General features: G+C 41.9%; 1 protein-coding gene across 1 annotated transcript in view; it reads right to left on the bottom strand.

The window, feature by feature from the left end:
* Window positions 1-20,434, bottom strand: part of LOC115136666 (kin of IRRE-like protein 3) — a 255,613-nt gene that overhangs the window by 71,438 nt on the left and 163,741 nt on the right. The window contains exons 3-4 of the mRNA XM_065024393.1: window positions 20,033-20,182; window positions 6,858-7,015 (exon numbers count right to left, since the gene is read on the bottom strand). Of these exons, the coding sequence (XP_064880465.1) occupies window positions 6,858-7,015; window positions 20,033-20,182 (308 nt within the window). The remainder of the gene's footprint in view (window positions 1-6,857; window positions 7,016-20,032; window positions 20,183-20,434) is intronic.

The following is a 20,434-nucleotide window of genomic DNA, read 5'->3' as shown; positions in this document are numbered from 1 at the left end:
CAGAACAGCTTCAGTGCACCTTGGCATAGATTCTACAATTGTCTGGAACTCTATTGGAGGGATGCGACACAATTCTTCCACGAGAAATTCCATAATTCAATGTTTTGTTGATGGTGGTGGAAAACACTGTCTCAGGAGCTGCTCCAGAATCTCCCATAAGTGTTTACTTGGGTTGAGATCTGGTGACTGAGATGACCATGGCATATGGTTTACATAATTTTCATGCTCATAAAACAATTCAGTCACCACTCGTGCCCTGTGGATGGGGACATTGTCAACTTATGTGAGAATAGCCATGGTAGCCAAAATAATGGCCTGCCCAACATGTTTATACAGTACCCTAAGCATGATGGGATGTGTATTGCTTAAATAACTCAGGAACCACGCCGGTGTGGAAGCCCCTGCTTTCAATATACTTTGTATCCCTCATTTACTCAAGTGTTTCCTGTACCTAGCTAAGCAAAAATACTATTGTCTTGGAGTGAAATAATATGTATGTAAGGAATACGCAAAATAGCATAAAGATACATGATCATATATTCTTATTCTGCATTTGCATGAAAACAAAATGACCTGGTGAAGAGTCTCAGATCTCACCAGGTTACAGAAGCCCTGGCACTCACCTCTAAAGCAGTACGTATTAGCTGTCAGCAGCGGGATGTGTCAATGTAATATCCTTTCTGACACCATCAGGATTGTTTCTCTCATAGCTCTGGACCTGTCTAAAGTCATTCATCTTGTACAGCATAGAACTCAACACCCAGCGACTAGCTCTTTTAAAATAGCCCGAATTACAAATTGATGATTTCCCATATCACTGCCTGGAGCATGTGAGGAGAATACCTTTCCCAAGTTAAGAAAGGAATTGAAAAATGGTGAGGGAGAGCGTGAAGGTTGCACTTCAAGATATGGGATAAGGGGGCATAGACAGTAGAAGGTCATATTGAACGAATATGAGTGAACCTATAGTACAGTGATAATGCTGGTTACGTTTCTACTGATAAATATGGAGCTTTTTCTATTTTTCGGGAATATCTGTAAATTGTTTTTACCTAACCTTTACAATAATTCTGTTGATTACAATTAACAGGCTAATACAAAATAAAACATGGACAGTTTTCACTTTTCAGACATGCCTGAAATACTTCCATTATTTAGGTAAAAATACCAGTGAAAGGGAATATGAAGGGAGGCTCAGAGGGATGTCTAGTCCCTGTTTACGCTGATAATTTGACTGACATTAATATTCTGCAGTTAATCTAACGTGCCTTTGATATTTCCAAACTTGAAATGTGGTTCCAAGTTAAATTAAATCAGCATTTGTTAAATTGCAGACCAAACCAGAGGCACATTTCAAAGCTCATTACTGGATATTAATTTCACAAAAGAAAAAATATAAATTGCATAAACTTTGTACAACCTATTTCTACGAAAGAGAAAATAATATATTTTCACAATTTTCTCTGGTCATGAAGTTAAAGAGGTCTTACTTGATTAACTTGTATAATCCTACTACCAGAAAGTCAGATCATTTCTGACGTTCTGTTTAACAACATGTATTAAATGAAGTGCACCCAAGGCCTACTTCTAATTTCTCTTGCACAAAGCCAGTGAGGTTAATTAGCTTGACAAGAGAGAAAAACAATGGAAGAGAGAGAAACTGACACTTGTTGAATCATTTGAAAAAAGGTTAAATGTAGTGAGTAATATGGAAATACGGGGAAAGTAAGGGGTACTATAGATTATTATGCAGGGAAAGTAAGGGGTACTATAGATTATTATGCAGGGAAAGTAAGGGGTACTATAGATTATTATGCAGGGAAAGTAAGGGGTACTATAGATTATTATGCAGGGAAAGTAAGGGGTACTATAGATTATTATGCAGGGAAAGTAAGGGGTACTATAGATCATTATGCAGGGAAAGGAAGGGGTACTATAGATTATTATGCAGGGAAAGTAAGGGGTACTGTAGATTATTATGCAGGGAAAGTACTGGGAACTATAGATTAATATGCAGGGAAAGTAAGGGGTACAATAGATTATTATGCAGGGAAAGTAAGGGGTACTATAGATTATTATGCAGGGAAAGTAAGGGGTACAATAGATTATTATGCAGGGAAAGTAAGGGGTACTATAGATTATTATTCAGGGTAAGTAAGGGGTACTATAGATTATTATGCAGGGAAAGTAAGGGGTACAATAGATTATTATGCAGGGAAAGTAAGGGGTACTATAGATTATTATGCAGGGAAAGTAAGGGGTACTATAGATTATTATGCAGGGTAAGTAAGGGGTACTATAGATTATTATGCAGGGAAAGTAAGGGGTACAATAGATTATTATGCAGGGAAAGTAAGGGGTACTATAGATTATTATGCAGGGAAAGTAAGGGGTACAATAGATTATTATGCAGGGAAAGTAAGGGGTACTATAGATTATTATGCAGGGTAAGTAAGGGGTACTATAGATTATTATGCAGGGAAAGTAAAGGGTACTATAGATTATTATGCAGGGAAAGTAAGGTGTACTATAGATTATTATGCAGGGAAAGTAAGGGGTACTATAGATTATTATGCAGGGAAAGTAAGGGGTACTATAGATTATTATGCAGGGAAAGTAAGGGGTACTATAGATTATTATGCAGGGAAAGTAAGGGGTACTATAGATTATTATACAGGGAAAGTAAGGTGTACCATAGATTATTATGCAGGGAAAGTAAGGGGTACTATAGATTATTATGCAGGGAAAGTACTGGGTACTATAGATTATTATGCAGGGAAAGTAAGGGGTACTATAGATTATTATGCAGGGAAAGTATGGGGTACTATAGATTATTATGCAGGGAAAGTACTGGGTACTATAGATTATTATGCAGGGAAAGTAAGGGGTACTATAGATTATTATGCAGGGAAAGTAATGGGTACTATAGATTACTATGCAGGGAAAGTAAGGGGGTACTATAGATTATTATGCAGGGAAAGTAAGGGGTACTATAGATTATTATACAGGGAAAGTAAGGTGTACCATAGATTATTATGCAGGGAAAGTAAGGGGTACTATAGATTATTATGCAGGGAAAGTAAGGGGTACTATAGATTATTATGCAGGGAAAGTACTGGGTACTATAGATTATTATGCAGGGAAAGTAAGGGGTACTATAGATTATTATGCAGGGAAAGTATGGGGTACTATAGATTATTATGCAGGGAAAGTACTGGGTACTATAGATTATTATGCAGGGAAAGTAAGGGGTACTATAGATTATTATGCAGGGAAAGTAATGGGTACTATAGATTACTATGCAGGGAAAGTAAGGGGGTACTATAGATTATTATGCAGGGAAAGTAAGGGGTACTATAGATTACTATGCAGGGAAAGTAAGGGGTACTATAGATTATTATACAGGGAAAGTAAGGGGTACTATAGATTATTATGCAGGGAAAGTAAGGGGTACTATAGATTATTATGCAGGGAAAGTAAGGGGTACTATAGATTACTATGCAGGGAAAGTAAGGGGTACTATAGATTATTATACAGGGAAAGTAAGGGGTACTATAGATTATTATGCAGGGAAAGTAAGGGGTACTATAGATTATTATACAGGGAAAGTAAGGGGTACTATAGATTATTATGCAGGGAAAGTAAGGGGTACTATAGATTATTATGCAGGGAAAGTACTGGGTACTATAGATTATTATGCAGGGAAAGTAAGGGGTACTATAGATTATTATGCAGGGAAAGTAAGGGGTACTATAGATTATTATGCAGGGGAAGTAAGGGGTACTATAGATTATTATGCAGGGAAATTAAGGGGTACTATAGATTATTATACAGGGAAAGTACTGGGAAGTACCTGTCTCTTGAGTATGAAAAATGTGACATGTATTATACACTCTTTAAAATTAATCAGTTACTTTTTCCCAGGATGATTTCCCACAGCCTCACTTGGTATTGAGCATTACTACTAACCCTCCTGCTGTGTTCCACTGGAATTGGACCGATTTACAAGTTTTCTCTCTGAAAAATGTAGTTAATTTAATCTGACTGTCATAAGGTTCCATGACTTTGTCCACACAGGGTATCTGAATACACCATATAAATGTTGATGATTTCCATTACATTTTGGGTGTTTTATTTAACTTTTGTACGCCTGTGATGTTCCCGGTCAAAAATGACTGGTAATTAGAAATGAATGGGTGAGACTACAATTAGTGTATAAAATTGAGTTCAGGCACATGCCCAGTCATCAGATGGACACAGTTCCTCTCCCAGACCCCCACATGCATGTTTGTTCCAGGGTACGCACACACACACACACACACACACACACACACACACACACACACACACACACACACACACACACACACACACACACACACACACACACACACACACACACACACACACACACACACACACTTCACTCCCCTTCTTGGCTTCCATGGCAATCCTCATGGGAACTTTTCCCCCACGGGAGCCACACCTGTTGGAATTCTCACAAACAATCGCAACATTGTTTCAATAATATGTAGAACTTCTCCCGCAGCTTTGGCATGTAATGCTTTTTTGAGGTCTTGCTCACAATTCATTCTGTGGCAGCACAATGACCAAAAATACAGTATCTGAGGCTCTTGATCATATCTTTGATCATGACACTGGTGAGGAGCGAGTCCTTGTTACACTTTGACACAAAGTTGTCTGTGATAAATAGCACAATATGTTTCATCTGAGTATTTGTTATAGTCAAAATAATCCATACATTATGCTTTTTTTTTAAACTCACAAACAAGTTGTATAAGCTACAGGCTATAAATAGCAAATATAAGTTCAAAACTTGTTATGTTCACAATAACTTAAGTTGATAAGAAGATCTAACACAACATTAGGTTATAATACATGTATTATTATGGATTTATAATCAGCTATAATGGGGCGGTCATTTTGGACCGGGAACACAGGATTTATTAACATGAAACGAACACAACAGGAGGGTTAAAAGAAAATCTCTCTAATTATACAGAAAACTTTGCTGAGATGAAGGTTGGGAGGAAAATAATGAAATCGAGAGACAGATAAAGAAGCGTCTTTGAAGGTTTGTGGGGGAGTGGGGGAGGAATGAGCAGGGAAACTTATCTGTGGAGGAAGAGAGGGACGATAAGTAGAACTTCTTTTCTGGTGTCATGCATTTGAATGCTCTCACAGAATAATGAATTCCCTCAGCCCTGTGGAAGTTACTATGATGACACCACTTACAATGTTTCATCAGTCCATCCATAAGGAGCTGACTGAAATGTGGTTTGGGTTTACATTTACATGATACATTTGAGTCATTTAGCAGACGCCCTTATCCAATTTGACTTAAAGTAGTGAGTGCATTCATTTTCCTACTTTTTTCATACTAGTCCCCCGTGGAATGGAACTGAATACGAGACGGTTAGATGCAATGAGTATAACAATCTACATCCATAGGTACCAGGTCAACCCCATACTCAATGCCATTCACATGCAGTATAACCAGATCTTTTGAATGACTGCTTCATACAGTCCGACCATACCAGGTCCAAGTACTTATCACAAAGTAACAACTTACTTAAAGATAAATGGCAGATGACTGATCCATTAGGATTTTGAGGGAGGTCATTCTGAGACCTATAGGGGTCAAAGCCATTCTTGTAGAGTAGAGGAAGCCATGCATCAGGAAACTACCTTCTTACTCTGGCACATCTGGCCTTTTTACCTCCCATCATCTGTGGGGTGTGGAGCGAGGCGAGGGTCGAGGTGGGGCAGGACAGCCAATTATCCTCTCAAAAACTACATTTCTCACGAGACAATCATCCACTTTTAATTGAACACGTTTATATTTAATGGTAGTGATATGAGGGGAAGGCTGTGGCTAGAGACTGCATGGCTGAGCTGCTGCTGCCATCCATCAGCTGGGCTACAATGTCCCCACTTCACTGCTGCTGCTGTTTCAGAAAGAGGAAGAGTATGTAGGAAGCACGCTATCCCCCTTACTATTAGCAAACGTCACCTTGTTTTATTCAATTGGGCTTGTGCCGTATCCCAGCTCAATCAATGGCATTTATCTGCTCTTTGAAAAAAGCCGATAACGGGATGAGACAGTGGAGAGAGAGTTGGTGCCGCTCGCTCTCCTTGTTTATATGGAAATTCAGATAGTGGCATTGATTACATGTTTAGCCCGCGGGTTAGTGTCATTGACTTGCCAGAGGGGCCAGCTGGCAGTCTGGTGTGGCATTGTGTGTGGTGATGGTTGAGTTGAAGGCTAGGGTTGGTTGGCAGAGCATCTTCTCTGAATACCACAGATCAGGGACGGCTTCTCCAATAGAGAAGTTACCGAACAGATCTCTTTATGGACCCTGCCACTGAAAAGAGAGAAGCATGGCACCTAGGAGACAGCAAAGGTGCTGGAGAGTCACCGACTTGCATTCTTATTGCTCACCATCTGCTTGTTTGAGTAGAGGCATTAGCTGGGCAAAGAGGACAAACATCATTTAGACATCCCAGAGAAGACACTGTATTTTCAGGGGATTTTATTCCAATCAATCTAGGCTGAATGCTGAGGCACAGTTTACAGATGGCACAAGAAATCACCCGTCACAGACGGCTAGTGCTCTTAAAGTGGCTATTCACGACAAATTTCAAGGGAAGGATTGACTAGCATCAACTGGAATTTGATGAGTGATATAACCTATTACATGTAAGAAATAGTGTTTGAGGGCTTTTGCTTTCTACCTATGGGAATGGGTAAGTGTTTAACCACTCCCCCCTCAAAAGCCCCAGCCCTCCCTCCACCCTTAAAAAACAAACTGTGTATTACACACCTCGATGCTTACCTTGGAGTACATGGCTCCATTGAGGACCTCTCCATTGCGGATCCAGATGATGGATGCGGCTGGCTTGGCGTTGTCAGCGTGGCAGGTCAGGTTTAGGGGATCTCCTGCTCTCAGGCTCACCACCGGACCACCACTGATCACTGGGTCCTCAGGAGGCACTGGAGGGAAAACAGAAAGGCATTGTGTTGTAGCTACGTTATAAACATGTAATAGCATATACTTGTATACAACAACAACTGTTTCTTCAAGCCAGAGTGTCATTATTTTCAATGATGAAGGTATTTGATCAAACCTCAGACTCATCCATTGGATTGAGAGAAGATATGTCTTGGACATAAGAAGGTTCATATAAGGTGAGCCCTGTATCTGTGGGACTGTGTAAAACGGCTTGTTCTCACTTTTTGAGTAATACCTGTGTGAGCCAAGGACAGGGAGATTACTTCAAATACAATATAGCTTTATGAATGACAGGTGAGGTGAGGGGTTTCTGTTTCTTTTGTCCATTTTCTCTCCTGTGAGATTGAAATCTCTGGTGTCCATGGTCACTGATGCAGAGATGTCAGAGCCGTATTGGGCAGACTTTGGTCACATCATATGTCTGGAGTGTAGCCTACAATAGACTCTGAATAAGAGCCCTAAGAAATCCAAAGCACAGTTCAGCTTTGTGCTGTTACTGACAATGTGAATGGATGATACAGACACCAGTGCATTTTAATCATGACTTTTACGTGTCCGTACATGAAGGCAATTGAAGCAATCAAACCTTTGACTAGAATTGACAGATTGCCAGGGAATGGCAGTCAAGTCATCATCTCATAAGCGGTAATAGATAGATAGAGGAAGAGAGTGGTGGATGAATGCAGAATGCAGGCCCCTGAATGGCACTGATTACACGCCTCTTTTTACACACATGCTGATCACCCTGTTATTATTCAAACTCCAGTAAATTATTGATTGGCCTGCACGCTCATTACAGTGCAGATCTGGGGCATGATGAAATCAAAGGCTGCGAGCAGCTGGCATATTTGCCTGTGAAAGTGAGAGGGTCGGAGAGAGAAGGTGGGCGGGGGTCTTCTGTCAAACAGCCAAGGCTTGGAATGAAAAAGGGGAGCTATGGATACACTGTTGAATTGTTTTATGGATAATGGCCTATTTCTTTTTATTTAAGCCAGTTCAGAACAAGTTCTTATTTACAATGATGGCCTACACCGGCCAAACCTGGACGACGCTGGGCCAGTTGTGCGCTGCCCTCTGAGACTCCCAATCACGACTGGTTGTGATACAACCTGGATCTGTAGTGACGCCTCTAGCACTGAGATGCAGTGACTTAGACCGCTGCGCCACTCGGGAGCCCAATTCACAGATCTGCATTTTGCAGTCATCCACCACTCTCTTCCTCTATCTGTCTCTTTTCTGCTTATGAGATGACGACTGACCGCAATTCCCTAGCAATCTGTCAATTCTAGTGAAAGGTTTGATTGCCTATACATACAACACAGTTATACATTTTGTTGTTGTTGAAAGGGGACATATTCCTGTTCTGCTTTGTCACTGACTCATTGAATGCTAAAGGTTAAAGATGCAGTCAGGGATCTTAAGCACAACAAATTCATAACATATTGTACAAATTGTATTAAAACAATATATATAAATACAAATTACAGGGCGTAACATATAATACGAAATGGATGAAGCTACACAGAATTGGATGACTTACTGTAGTACACAAAAAAATGGGGACCTGTTTTGGCTCATGAGCACTACTGGCTGAAATTATACAAAAGTTCCAGAGCATCACTTTGATAGTTGATCTTCCATTCATGACTTACAGTACTAAACTACTCACTTTCAACAGGATCTACACTTTCAGCCATTCCCCAGGAACATTTAAAGGGCTCCTGAGTGGGGCAGCTGTCTAAGGCACTGCATCTCAGTGCTAGAGGTGTCACTACAGACCCTGGTTTGATTCCAGGCTGTATCACAACTGGCTGTGATGGGAGTCCCATAGGGTGGCGCACAACTGGCCCAGCGCCGTCTGGGTTAGGGGTTGGCTGGGGTGGGCCGTCATTGTAAATAATAATTGGTTCTCTACTGACTTGCCTAGTTAAGTAAAATAGGAACAGGGAGCCATGCCTCGTTAACATCCTGAGGGACTCATAGCAGATCTATGGATGATCAACAAGGACTGTGTCACCGTCTGACATAAAATAGAGCTGCTGTAACATCCAAACTCAGAAAGGAAGCTCATACAGGTTATTTTTACTGCCTCTAGTTAATTGTATTTTTTGGTTATGAAAGGAATGAAAACTGCAGACTAAATATAACTGATGCTTTCCCCTGTTTCCACCCACATCCTCCTTCCTTAGGACAAGCAATTAAAAAGGCAGGGCTGTATAGTACCGGTGACACACTATGACAAAGTGTGAGATTTTGCAGCAGGGGAGCGTTGGGAATAGGGCTGCTTTTCTGCTTTGCCAGTTCAGTCCGACTAAGCCTTGTGACTCAGCTCCCAGGTGATTCTCCAACCTGTTTCTAGACCAGACCCAGAGACACATTCCTGCCTCGTCAAATGGCACTGGAAACAGTGATATAGTGTGAAATGTTTTGTTTGAACAGAAAATACTGTGGTTAGTATATGTCCTTTTGATCTGGTGTTCTTCACGATTTGAAGTTACACAAGTTGGTGGAAGATAGAAATACTAGATCTTATTTAGAATACGAAGATATTTACGGAACTGAACATATGGATATACAGTATATTGTAGTATGGTAATATTGTGGTTTAAGATTGGAAACAAGCTTGTTCCTTCTCTTTGTCACCAGAATGAGAGAAGCCCTATCAACCCTCTCATTGGTTTATTTGGTTTATGAAAATATGAAATAGTGAGCAACAGAGATGGAGAGATGCTTCTAGAGATCTGGTGTTATTGGCTTGCTGTCAGCGCTCACTCAATGCTGCTGAAACATTAACTAACTGTCAGGTTGTTTGAGGTATGCATAGCTTCCATCTTCTGAAGGGGCAAATTGAATAGAAAAACTGCTCCATTTGGAGCTCTCTGAGAGCCTAACATTATGTGACTGATGACAGCACAGAGATGCATATTAAAGATGGAGTAAGTGGGTTGTGGATTCAGGCTGGTATTGACTGTCACCACTCCAGTCACAATACCAGGCCATCAAGGAAGAGCAATGGCTGTGAACTAATCCAGGTAAAATGTGTTGACTTTCTAAAACAGAACATGACAGCTCAAGGCTTCCAGAAACCAGCTACCCACTGGGCACACACTGCTTGAATCAATGTTGTTTCCACGTCAATTCAATAAAGTTATGTTGGACCATCGTAGAACAGACATTGAATTGATGACTGTGCCCAGTAGGTACAGTACAGCCAGGAAGTGATGTGATGCCACTACAGAATATGAAAGAGTGTAATAATTTAAAGGCTACTTTCAACCCCTCTCCTAGAGATATTATTGACCCATCTTGACCTGTAAAGTTAATAATAGTTTATCTGAGTGCCGCTGTAGCGAAGGTTAACATTTAATGCATGGTAATCTCCATACGCTGAGGTCCATGGCAAGACGCACAGATTGTCGTTATGCTTTCAGGTCGTGTGCTCAGCTCTGGGAGACAGGCGGTGATGTGTCAAGGGTGGATGGAAAACAGACAAAGAGGGTGAAAGACTCGCTTGGCTGCCTCCGACAGGACTTTTTTCATTTCCTCCATGTGTGTGATATCTGTCACAGGGATGACACCGAGGATCTCTGAGTAGAATGAGAGCCAGTGTAATCTCTTTGCTAAGTCATTGGCACAGGTGGCATGCTCTCCATCTGCACTCCTCCATCTCCCACTTCCGGTTTCCCTTTTAGGGACGTAGGGGCAATCCCCTCACAAAACAAAGGCTAACTCAGATGTACTGTAAGCACTGCATGACCAAACAATGGGCAGGTAGTTTACCTCAACCGCTCTACCTCACAAGCCATAGATCTACGTTTGTACATTCCACAGTGGACCTGCTACAGTGGACAGTAAAGCAACAGTAAAGAGTAGCCTATTGTAAGTCACAGTCTCACAGCCAGAATAGTTACAAAAATAAGTGCAATTCCAGTTCCCTCTCTCTCTCTCTCTCTCTCTCCATACTGGGTTGCTGTTAAGCCATCTCTCCACAACCGTCCCTCTTGTGGGCCAGTCTGACAGCCGCACAAAGGCCTCGAACCACGCCAGTCATCATCATTACAGTCCTGTTTGCAAACTCGGCAGCCCCTAATGGTTCCAAATTAGCGCTTTACTGCGGCCCCGTGATGGATTTCTCACGAGCCGGTCAGCGGCTCGGATTGATTGTGCCTCTTTAATTACCAGCTGGCTTGCTGAAATACTTCCTCTTTCCCCACTTCACTCTGGGAGAGTATAATGCAATCTCACACCACACACTTCCACACTCATACAAACACACACACTGCTCAATAGTTTCTCAACTCCTAGATTTGAGGGCAAAACATCCTCTTGTTGTCTGAGATATGACGTGGAAGAGAGATTCTGTGGGTTTTCTTCAAAGGAGTAGATTAATCAATGGGAGATTAGTTCTATAGTATGTGTTCTCCTCTTACTTGGCTCATACTGCTAGTTTCCCTGTTTTTCCTTCCTGCTCTGGAGGAGGGATCTCAGGCATGTATTAACATTTTACCTCTAAATGTACCTTCCTTATTACTTTTTCTCACCTTTAATGGTTATCTGGATGATTATGATGTGCCTGTCTGTCACCTGGGCCATCACAGGTGTACCAGTTAATTTCTCATATTTATGCTCCAAGCAACCTTTTTCAGGGAGTGAGACTACTAGGCGATGGGGGTTTTGAGGGGGCACACAGTCTGTCACAACTTCCATTAGCCCAGCCCTCTGCCTCAGATAAGAGCTTCCACTGAAGTTCATTAAAGGAGCAATGGAGTTTAATGGAATTGCATCGCCCCTTCCTGAGAGAGATAGCACTATGGTTTGTTTCAGGTTTTTGCCCAACCCAGATCTCAGAGCCATGTTTTACCATAAAACTCAGAGCAAGCTGGGGAGAAGAGCGCAGGTCGGATTGATTGTGTTTTAGTGAGCTCATTTATTTTTAGTGTATAATCAAAGATATCTATAAATGAGACAAAGGCATATGGATTTGTAATTAACCCAACCATGTGTGACAGTAAGTCTGTTATAGGCAGGGCTTGTCCGAATAAACCTAGAGTATAAACCTGCCCTGTGCCCTGGGAGACATTTCAATACCTCAGAACCTCTGGGATTAGCCTGGTCTGAGAAAACACCCTGACGGCGCCAGAACTGGAAGAGAGGTAAAGCCATTCTATTACCATTGAGGCTCTGCTGATGGCGGACAACCTGAGTCATAAACAACCAAAGCCAGGCTGAGGAACATTCTCCAAGCAGCCTATAGTCCTACACACAGCCTTCCAGGAACAGGAGAGTGGGTTCAAAAGGCAATTTGGAGGTGGGTGATTGAGAGGGGTAACCTCAGAAGAGCTCTGAGATGGGGAGGGGGCGGTGTGGGGTGTCTGGAAATGCAGTGTGTACAGTGCTGGGCTTCTGCCGACGGTGTCTGGAAATGCAGTGTACACAGTGCTGGGCTTCTGCCGACAGTGTCTGGAAATGCAGTGTACACAGTGCTGGGCTTCTGCCGACGGTGTCTGGAAATGCAGTGTACACAGTGCTGGGCTTCTGCCGACAGTGTCTGGAAATGCAGTGTGCACAGTGCTGGGCTTCTGCCGACAGTGTCTGGAAATGCAATGTGCACAGTGCTGGGCTTCTGCCGACATGTCTGGAACAACAATGGGTCGGCTCGCCCCGCCGGTTTCGGCAGAATGCTCGCACCAGACACCTGTCACCCCAATTCGACGGCGCCCTGGCAGCTTGCAGAGGTTGTGATAGATAGATCACAAAAGAGAAGGGCGAAAAGAACGATCCATCGTAGGTGGAAGACAAGAGACATACGTGGCTCACTGGCCCAAATCACAGGCCTCTTCAAGTGCTGTCACCATACACCTGTTTGTAGGTCACAAGATCTTGGCTCACACAGACTGTCTCTATCTCTCCCACTCTGCTAATACTGGCTGTGTTAGATGATCAGCGATAGAGAGATTAATGTGAGGTATGACGATATGACTGTGTGTGTGTGTGTGTGTGTGTGTGTGTGTGTGTGTGTGTGTGTGTGTGTGTGTGTGTGTGTGTGTGTGTGTGTGTGTGTGTGTGTGTGTGTGTGTGTGTGTGTGTGTGTGTGTGTGTGTGTGTGTGTGTGTGTGTGTGGGTGTAGGTGGTGTAGGTGTGTGTATGCTGACCAACAGAGGGAGAGTGAAGGCAGGGATGAGGAGGTTTTCTGGAGACATGGGAGGAGTGGTGAGATGCCAGAGCTGTCAGCAGCGTGCAGAGATGGCTCCGTCACAGAGCAGCGATGTGTAGCGCTAAAGTTGCTCTCAACAGATTGGGAGGGCACTGACATTGCCGTGTTTGTGTGTGTGTGTGTGTTCGTTTCTGTAGCAATGTGGCTGTCATTTTGCATGAAATGTAAAAACAGACTCCTGTTAATATATACCTTCACATTAAATGTTATCGAAATGGATTGTTCCTTATAGAGTGTCAATCAAGCTCTCATCTCTTCCAGTTCTAGATTTGTTTAAGTCAATAATCGTTTTTGTTATGATCATTTATTACTGAACATGACATATTGATTTTGAAAAGATTTCAAAACACAGCTGTGTGTGTGTTTAAAAGTACCCCTCCCTTTTAAAACACTCAAACCAAAAAAGCATGTCTTACATGCAATCTGTTGGGTATTAACATACAGCTGTTCATAGAGTCCGTGATATTATAGATGTTCTCTTTATCTTAGATCTCAGTAATGTACTTTAATGTAAATCAGGGTAGTGTTCGCAAGATAATGTAAATGGAAGAGCCATATTTCTAACAAAATGACTGCTGATCAGGGGTTCTGATCTGGCCCTACTTCAGCGGACATTCTTGGCTAGAGCCAAATTGAGTTATGTGAGAGATAAATTGGTTACATACAGAAAACTAGCACACTTAAACTGCTTAATGAGGTGTTTCAACATTTTCTTTCAGGACTTTACAATTTTGGCATGCACAGTCAAGGAGCAACATTCAGAGAGAGAGAGAGAGAAAAAGGGAGAAAGAGAGAGCTGGGGAAGCATAAAACCACTTCCATTAATTAGTTGGAACGGTAAAAGTGTTGCCGATGGAAATACTGCTCCCGTCATGACTGTTACTGGAAACCAATCAACTTGCATTCTCCCCCTTGTGCTTCTTCAATAAGGCATATACTTTGTGTCCTTTCTATTTTCATATAGTGCATCTATTTTGAAACGCATGATTCCATAAATCATAAGTGGGATTCAGTGGTTTGAACTACAGGAGACCTAGGGACAATTACTGCTTCTTGTTTGTGTCTAGTTAAAAACACAATGTTCCTCATAAAGCTGCCCTTCGGTTTAGTGTCAAGATTTCAATAGAGTTCCTTGAGCGAGACAAAATTCAGTTTTACCTTCAACAACTACAGTTGAAGGACACTTTTTCATTAAATGATTGCATTTTTTCCCCCTTTGTCTATCACTGCTTTAAAGTTTTAAAAAATTGCAATGTAATAGAATAAACATATGACGGAAGAATTTCGAAGTTGACATTAGATGCAGTTCAGTAGAGAGAGTACTTATTAATCAGATGTCATGCTAAGAAGACCCTGCAGTGCAGAGCAGCATTGTTTGCTCCACCACTATTGGAAAAATCTAGTGGATGACCTACACTCTCCAAGGTGTGTGAAAGTCAAATAAGTCACTGGCTCCCTCCCCTGACTGGACAAGTCTATTTTTCGGAGGACAAAGGAATGACAAGAGGATGAGGTGGATTGTAAAGTAAAAATAACAAAGGGTCATGTTGAACAGACAATCAATTTCACCACAGGAAGAAAAACTAGACATAAGACTAGATGTTAGCTCCAAGCAGTAAAAAGAGGACACTGGGAAGCAAACTATCTGTGCATAGTTAGATATAACTAGATTACTCCCATTCCAACGTTGTGCTGCGAGGCACACCATGACCCCTGGCACTGCGCAAGACTAGACCAGCCAGAGAATTATAATCGACAAGCTTTCTTGGAAAATGTGATTTTTGCCTCTGAATTCAACACAGCTGAGTGCCCTTCCTTGTCTTTGGCTGCTCCAAAGACAAATGTTTAGCCAATTTGGAAGGAAGTGTTTTGTCAGATCTCACATCTTGCACTCTTGTAATTAAAAATGAATAATCGGTGTGCCTCTGGATGCTCTCTAAAGTTACAAACAAGGGCAGAAGAGTGGCTGGAAACTTGATCTTCCCGTAGCAGTGTGAATCTAATTAATAATTATCTTGACAGCAAATGAAAAACAGAGGACAGATCTGGCCCTCGTATTTTCTGTGGAGTTAATCTGCAGCAATGTAAATATTTCCTAATGGGCAGAATCAAAACATAAATTCCCAGAGAATACTTATGAATGTATTAGGGCCTTGTGGCATTACTTTGCATGCCTTAAATGTAGTTTTTCATCTTGGAGTGCATCAAATGTTGTGATCACAGAGGGCTACGGCATTAAAAAGCAAGACCTAGCGAGGAACGGGAAGGAACAACAAAGGAAAGCGATCAACATAAGCGATTGATGAGGAATGAAGGTTCATTAGAATACTTGTCAGAGGATGAATGTCAATGAGCTCTCTAAAAGTCACATTAGAGTCAACAGCAGTCCTCATCATTCAGTGTTGGTCTACTCTATAAAAAAGCATCAATTTTTTCTCCATCGCTAAATGGTAAATGATGCACATTTCTCTTACAAAGGACTACCTGGTCTCACAGATCTGTTTAAGGGGAGAGACCTTATTCCAGAGAACCCATTCCTCCCCCTTCTTTCCTACCCCAGGTTAACACATTGAGGCATCGGTTTGGATGCCTGCTACCTTGCTGAAGGGGATATAATTAGCCTCAGGACTACCCCCAGACCATAACCCCTAGATCACTCTTGACCTTCATGCCTAATTCACCAAACCTCAAGCCTCTTGGCCTCCATGGCTGCAACCTGGATCCCATGATCGCAATCAGATATGGGGTTCAAAGTTCAAAGACAATTTTCCAGAGGGGAAACGTTTCTGGGTAGGGAAGTTGATGCCTCGTTACATTATTGATGACCCTTTTCATTCCTCTATGGTCTTTTCCTCATACCGCATTTATTTGATAAGCTTACTTTTTATTCCTAATGCTACTCAATTAAGACACTCCAAACTCCCCCACAAATGTTTTGCTAATGTTTAAACAGGAGTAAGGTCAGGTTAGAGACTGTGTATCCTTTAACTTTTTGCTGGGTATTTCAAGGATTTTTTATTGGAACATCAGGATTCAGGATTATGAATTCAATGGACTGGTAATTGCCTGTAAGACTAGAATTGTAAGCCTTTCTGTAATAAATGAACAAATGGACCACAGTACCAATCTTATGTGAGAATATCGAGTGACAAAAAAAGCACTCCAAATCTGTGTCTTTTTTCTGTAAATAGCAAAGTCATAAAGAAAACAGTTCCCTTTGATGGAGAAAACAGTAGAGCTGGAACATATATTGGCTGATGAGAGAGAGAGTAGGGGAATGTTTTTAGATTCATTTGACAGTCAGGTAAGAGAGAAGGGAGACTGTTCCACTCTGTGGACGGACAGTCACTGTGTTCCGAGTCGATAGACACTCTGTCACCACTGGCGGGTAATTGACAGCTTAGAGTTTGCAGTGACACGGGGCTTGCATATATTTATTCCATTGCCTTGCATGTGTGACTGCCTGGGGGCCCTCCTTCACAATGTATTCAGGAGTCAGCCAGCTAAGCAGGGGACTAAACAACATCTTATGGCGGGGCTTATGAGAAAGGATGATAAGTGTTTCACCCTCAAATAGCCGAAGAGGAATAGAGACAAATGGCTCCCCTCGTTTATTGATGATTAATCATTTTAATGGGGCTTAAACAGCTCTTTCCTTTCAGGAGCCATCTTTACATTGTCGTGAATGTGACTGCAGCTCAACAGACTTGGGTTAAAAACGTACACTATATATACACAAGCTCACAGAGTGGGACCGTGAAGTGCTGAAGAGCGTAGCGCGTGAAAACCGTCTGTCCTCGGTTGCAACACTCACTACCCAGTTCCAAACTGCCTCTGGAAGCACTGCCTCTGGAAGAACTGTTTGTCGGGAGCTTCATGAAAAGGGCCAAGCAGCCGCACACAAGCTTAAGATCACCATGCACAATTCCAAGCGTTGGCTGGAGTGGTGTAAAGCTCGCCGCCGTTAAAACTCTGGAGCAGTGGAATCAAGCTTCACCATATGGCAGTCCGACGGACAAATCTAGGTTTGGTGGAAGCCAGGAGAACTCTATCTGCCCGAATGCACAGTGTCAACTGTAAAGTTTGGTGGAGGAGGAAGAATGGTCTTGGGCTGTTTTTCATGGTTCGGCTATGCCCCTCAGTTTCAGTGAAAGGAAATCTTAACGCTACTGCACACTTTGTGGCAACAGTTTGGTCCCTTTCCTATTTCAGCATGACAATACCCCCGTGCAGAAAGCGAGTTCCAAACAGAAATGGTTTGTCGAGATTGGTGTGGAAGAACTTGACTGGCCTGCACAGAGCCCTGACCTCAACCCCCTCGAACACCTTTGAGATGAATTCATACGCAGACTATGAGCCAGAACTAATTGTCCGACCTCACTAATGATCTCGTGGCTGAATGGAAGCAAGTCCAGCGTCCACATACTATTGGTCATGTATCAACAGTTGCAGTAGTGTACTGCACAGGAAAATTATGCTTTAGTTAAACTCAATGTTGAGCAAGCCCCAAAGCAACACTATCATCAAGATTCAATTAACTTAGGGATAGCCCCACTTTTTAAAAAATGTTGGCCTAAATGACTAATCTAATCCAAATCTAACTGCCTGTAGCTCAGGCCCTGAAGCAAGGATATGCATATTCTTGGTACCATTTGAATGGAAACACTTTGAAGTTTGTGGAAATGTGAATTGAATGTAGGAGAATATAACACAATAGATCTGGTAAAAGAAAATTCATAGAAAAAACCAACATGTTTTTTTCTACCACCAACTTTGAAATGCAGCAGAAAGGACCCAGTTCCAGCCATCACCCTGGTTGTAATTCCGATGGTGTCCAAAAGATGTCAGCAGCATATGTCCAACGTTTCAGACGAATAACTTGAAGTATGAGCGAGCTACATGACATTTAGTGTGAAGTCACCCAGGTACATTTTGGCAAATCGTGAAGGAGACATTCACATTCATATTACAGTTTTTCTGCAAGAATATCGTCAAATCTGAATACTTGGACTTTGATTTAGCTTTTCCATTATTAGTAGCCATATTATAAGTTCAACATTTTTAAAACAACACGTTTTCATAACTTCATAACTCTGAATATTCGTATAATTTTTGTCCAAAATGAAAAGGCATGCGGTCGTACAAGGTTAGGAGCTACATTTTATGACAGATGTATGGTTTGTTTGACCCCGATTGGTGCTTATTTGACAAAGTTAGAGTCATTCAAGTGAAGACCGCCCGCATCATCGGCGTGCCATGAGGAGATTGCTCGCTGACCAAATATGGTGTCCTGTAGGATAAACTACAGCCCTAATGATATAGTGAAGTCTCATTATGTTCTAGGATCTCTGGTGAATACATACAAACACGATTTTCACAGATTCCTTTCTTTGCAAATTGAACGAGTGGGAATACAAAATCGATCGTGCATGCTATATGGACCTTTTTAGGACATGAAAATTATTTTATCTAACAAAACAACACTTCATGTTATTGATGGGACCCTTTGGATGATAAATCAGAGCAAGATTTCAGATGCACATTTCACCTTCAGAGGTGAATTTATAAAACCTTTTGAGGTGAAAAAGTGTTTTGTTGTTCGGAGCTCTGCTCCTCGCAGTAATAGCTACTGTAAATCGGACAGTGCAGCTTTATTAACAAGAATTGAAGCTTTCGGCCGACACGACACTTATATGTACCGACATTTGTTGTTTCTCTAAAATCTGCGATGGTGACACAAGGCACTGCATGATTTATAACTGTCCCGTTGACAGAGACAGTTGAGAAAGACCACAAATAAATGGAGGGTACAGTATAGCAATGCATCCTAAATCATTAGTGTGTCATACTCTTCTCCTATCCCTGAGGCCTTGATCAAACTACTTAGATGCTTGAACGGTGGGGTTGGAGGAAGATTAACTTAACTTTGAATGGGTGGAGGGTAGGAAGGGGAAGCGGGGTAAAGTTCCTTTGACTCTCAGTAAAGAACTTGTAATTATTCATTCATAACCATTTGCATGGGGTGCGGTAGTGAGAGACGTTGGATCGCAATTTGTCTTCCCTCTCTCCTTTCTCTGGCTGCCTCCAGATCATTAGTTTCACTTTTCATTAGCGGAGATCAATAAGGTGGATGAGTCTCTCGTGTGAGGATACTCTGCTCCACAACCTCCCACTCTCCCTCCTCCTCTCCCCTCAGTCCTTCTCCCTTATTCTCTGGCTCTGTCATTGACTCCAGCTCCCCCTCATATTACCCATAATCCTCCACAGCAGAAGGGTATACTGAGTGGAGGGCAGAGAGAAGAGATAGAGAAGAGTGAGCAGTGATTTTACTAATGCTGCCCAATAAGGCAGAACTGGCCAAACTGAATGATAACCCAATAAAGTTTAATGAAGAACCAGTAGCCTCTCAGAATTAACACTGAAGCCAGCTGGGAGTGAAGCAAGAAATGAAAGTAAAAACATTAGGGACTGGCAAAGTTTAGAGATGCTGTATTGTTTCTATTTGCTGTATCATTATATTGGTAGTTGCTGTTATGCTAATACAAAGTTGTGGCTTTTCTGGCACAATCATTGATTCAGTACACAGATTTAGTGGATTTTGAATGTTGAACGTTTTGAGGGAAGGGAGAAGCACTACAGATATGACATTGTGGTTGGTTTGAGGTGGCTACTAAGTCACTGCCTGCCTCTATTGCCATTTTCTCTGTGCACATTACTGTACATTTGTCTACTGTATGCATGTATGTGTGGTGTGCATTTGTGTGTAAATGTAATCCTCACTTACCCAGCACAGTGAGTCTGGCAGGGCGGGACCTCATTGCTGCCTGGATTGCCTGGCACTCAAAGACAGCGTCATCCATCAGCTCCACACGTTGGATCCGGAGGTGGTGTTCCCCTGTACTGTGGTCCCCAATCACTGTGTAACGAGGGTAGCCTGGGACACAACACATTCCCTGTCAGAACTTGGAGTCTGGTCTTTCAACCTTTATAAGCAAATTTCAATCCAACTGACATGTTATGAAATGGGCAACAATGCCTGAACATAGGCAATCAAAGGATCAATGGTGCAATATAGATTGTTGACTACTGTGTTACCTTAAACATTAGGTAATTTGCAGTGACGTGTATTCATGGATGCCAAGGGAAGCATAAAAAATGTACCAATAAAAATAATGCTCTGTTTCAT

Source organism: Oncorhynchus nerka, linkage group LG11, assembly GCF_034236695.1.
Source record: "Oncorhynchus nerka isolate Pitt River linkage group LG11, Oner_Uvic_2.0, whole genome shotgun sequence".
NCBI classification, from domain to species: domain Eukaryota; kingdom Metazoa; phylum Chordata; class Actinopteri; order Salmoniformes; family Salmonidae; genus Oncorhynchus; species Oncorhynchus nerka.
Note: the sequence above shows the minus strand (reverse complement) of the source record. Positions and strands in the feature narration are given on the sequence as shown.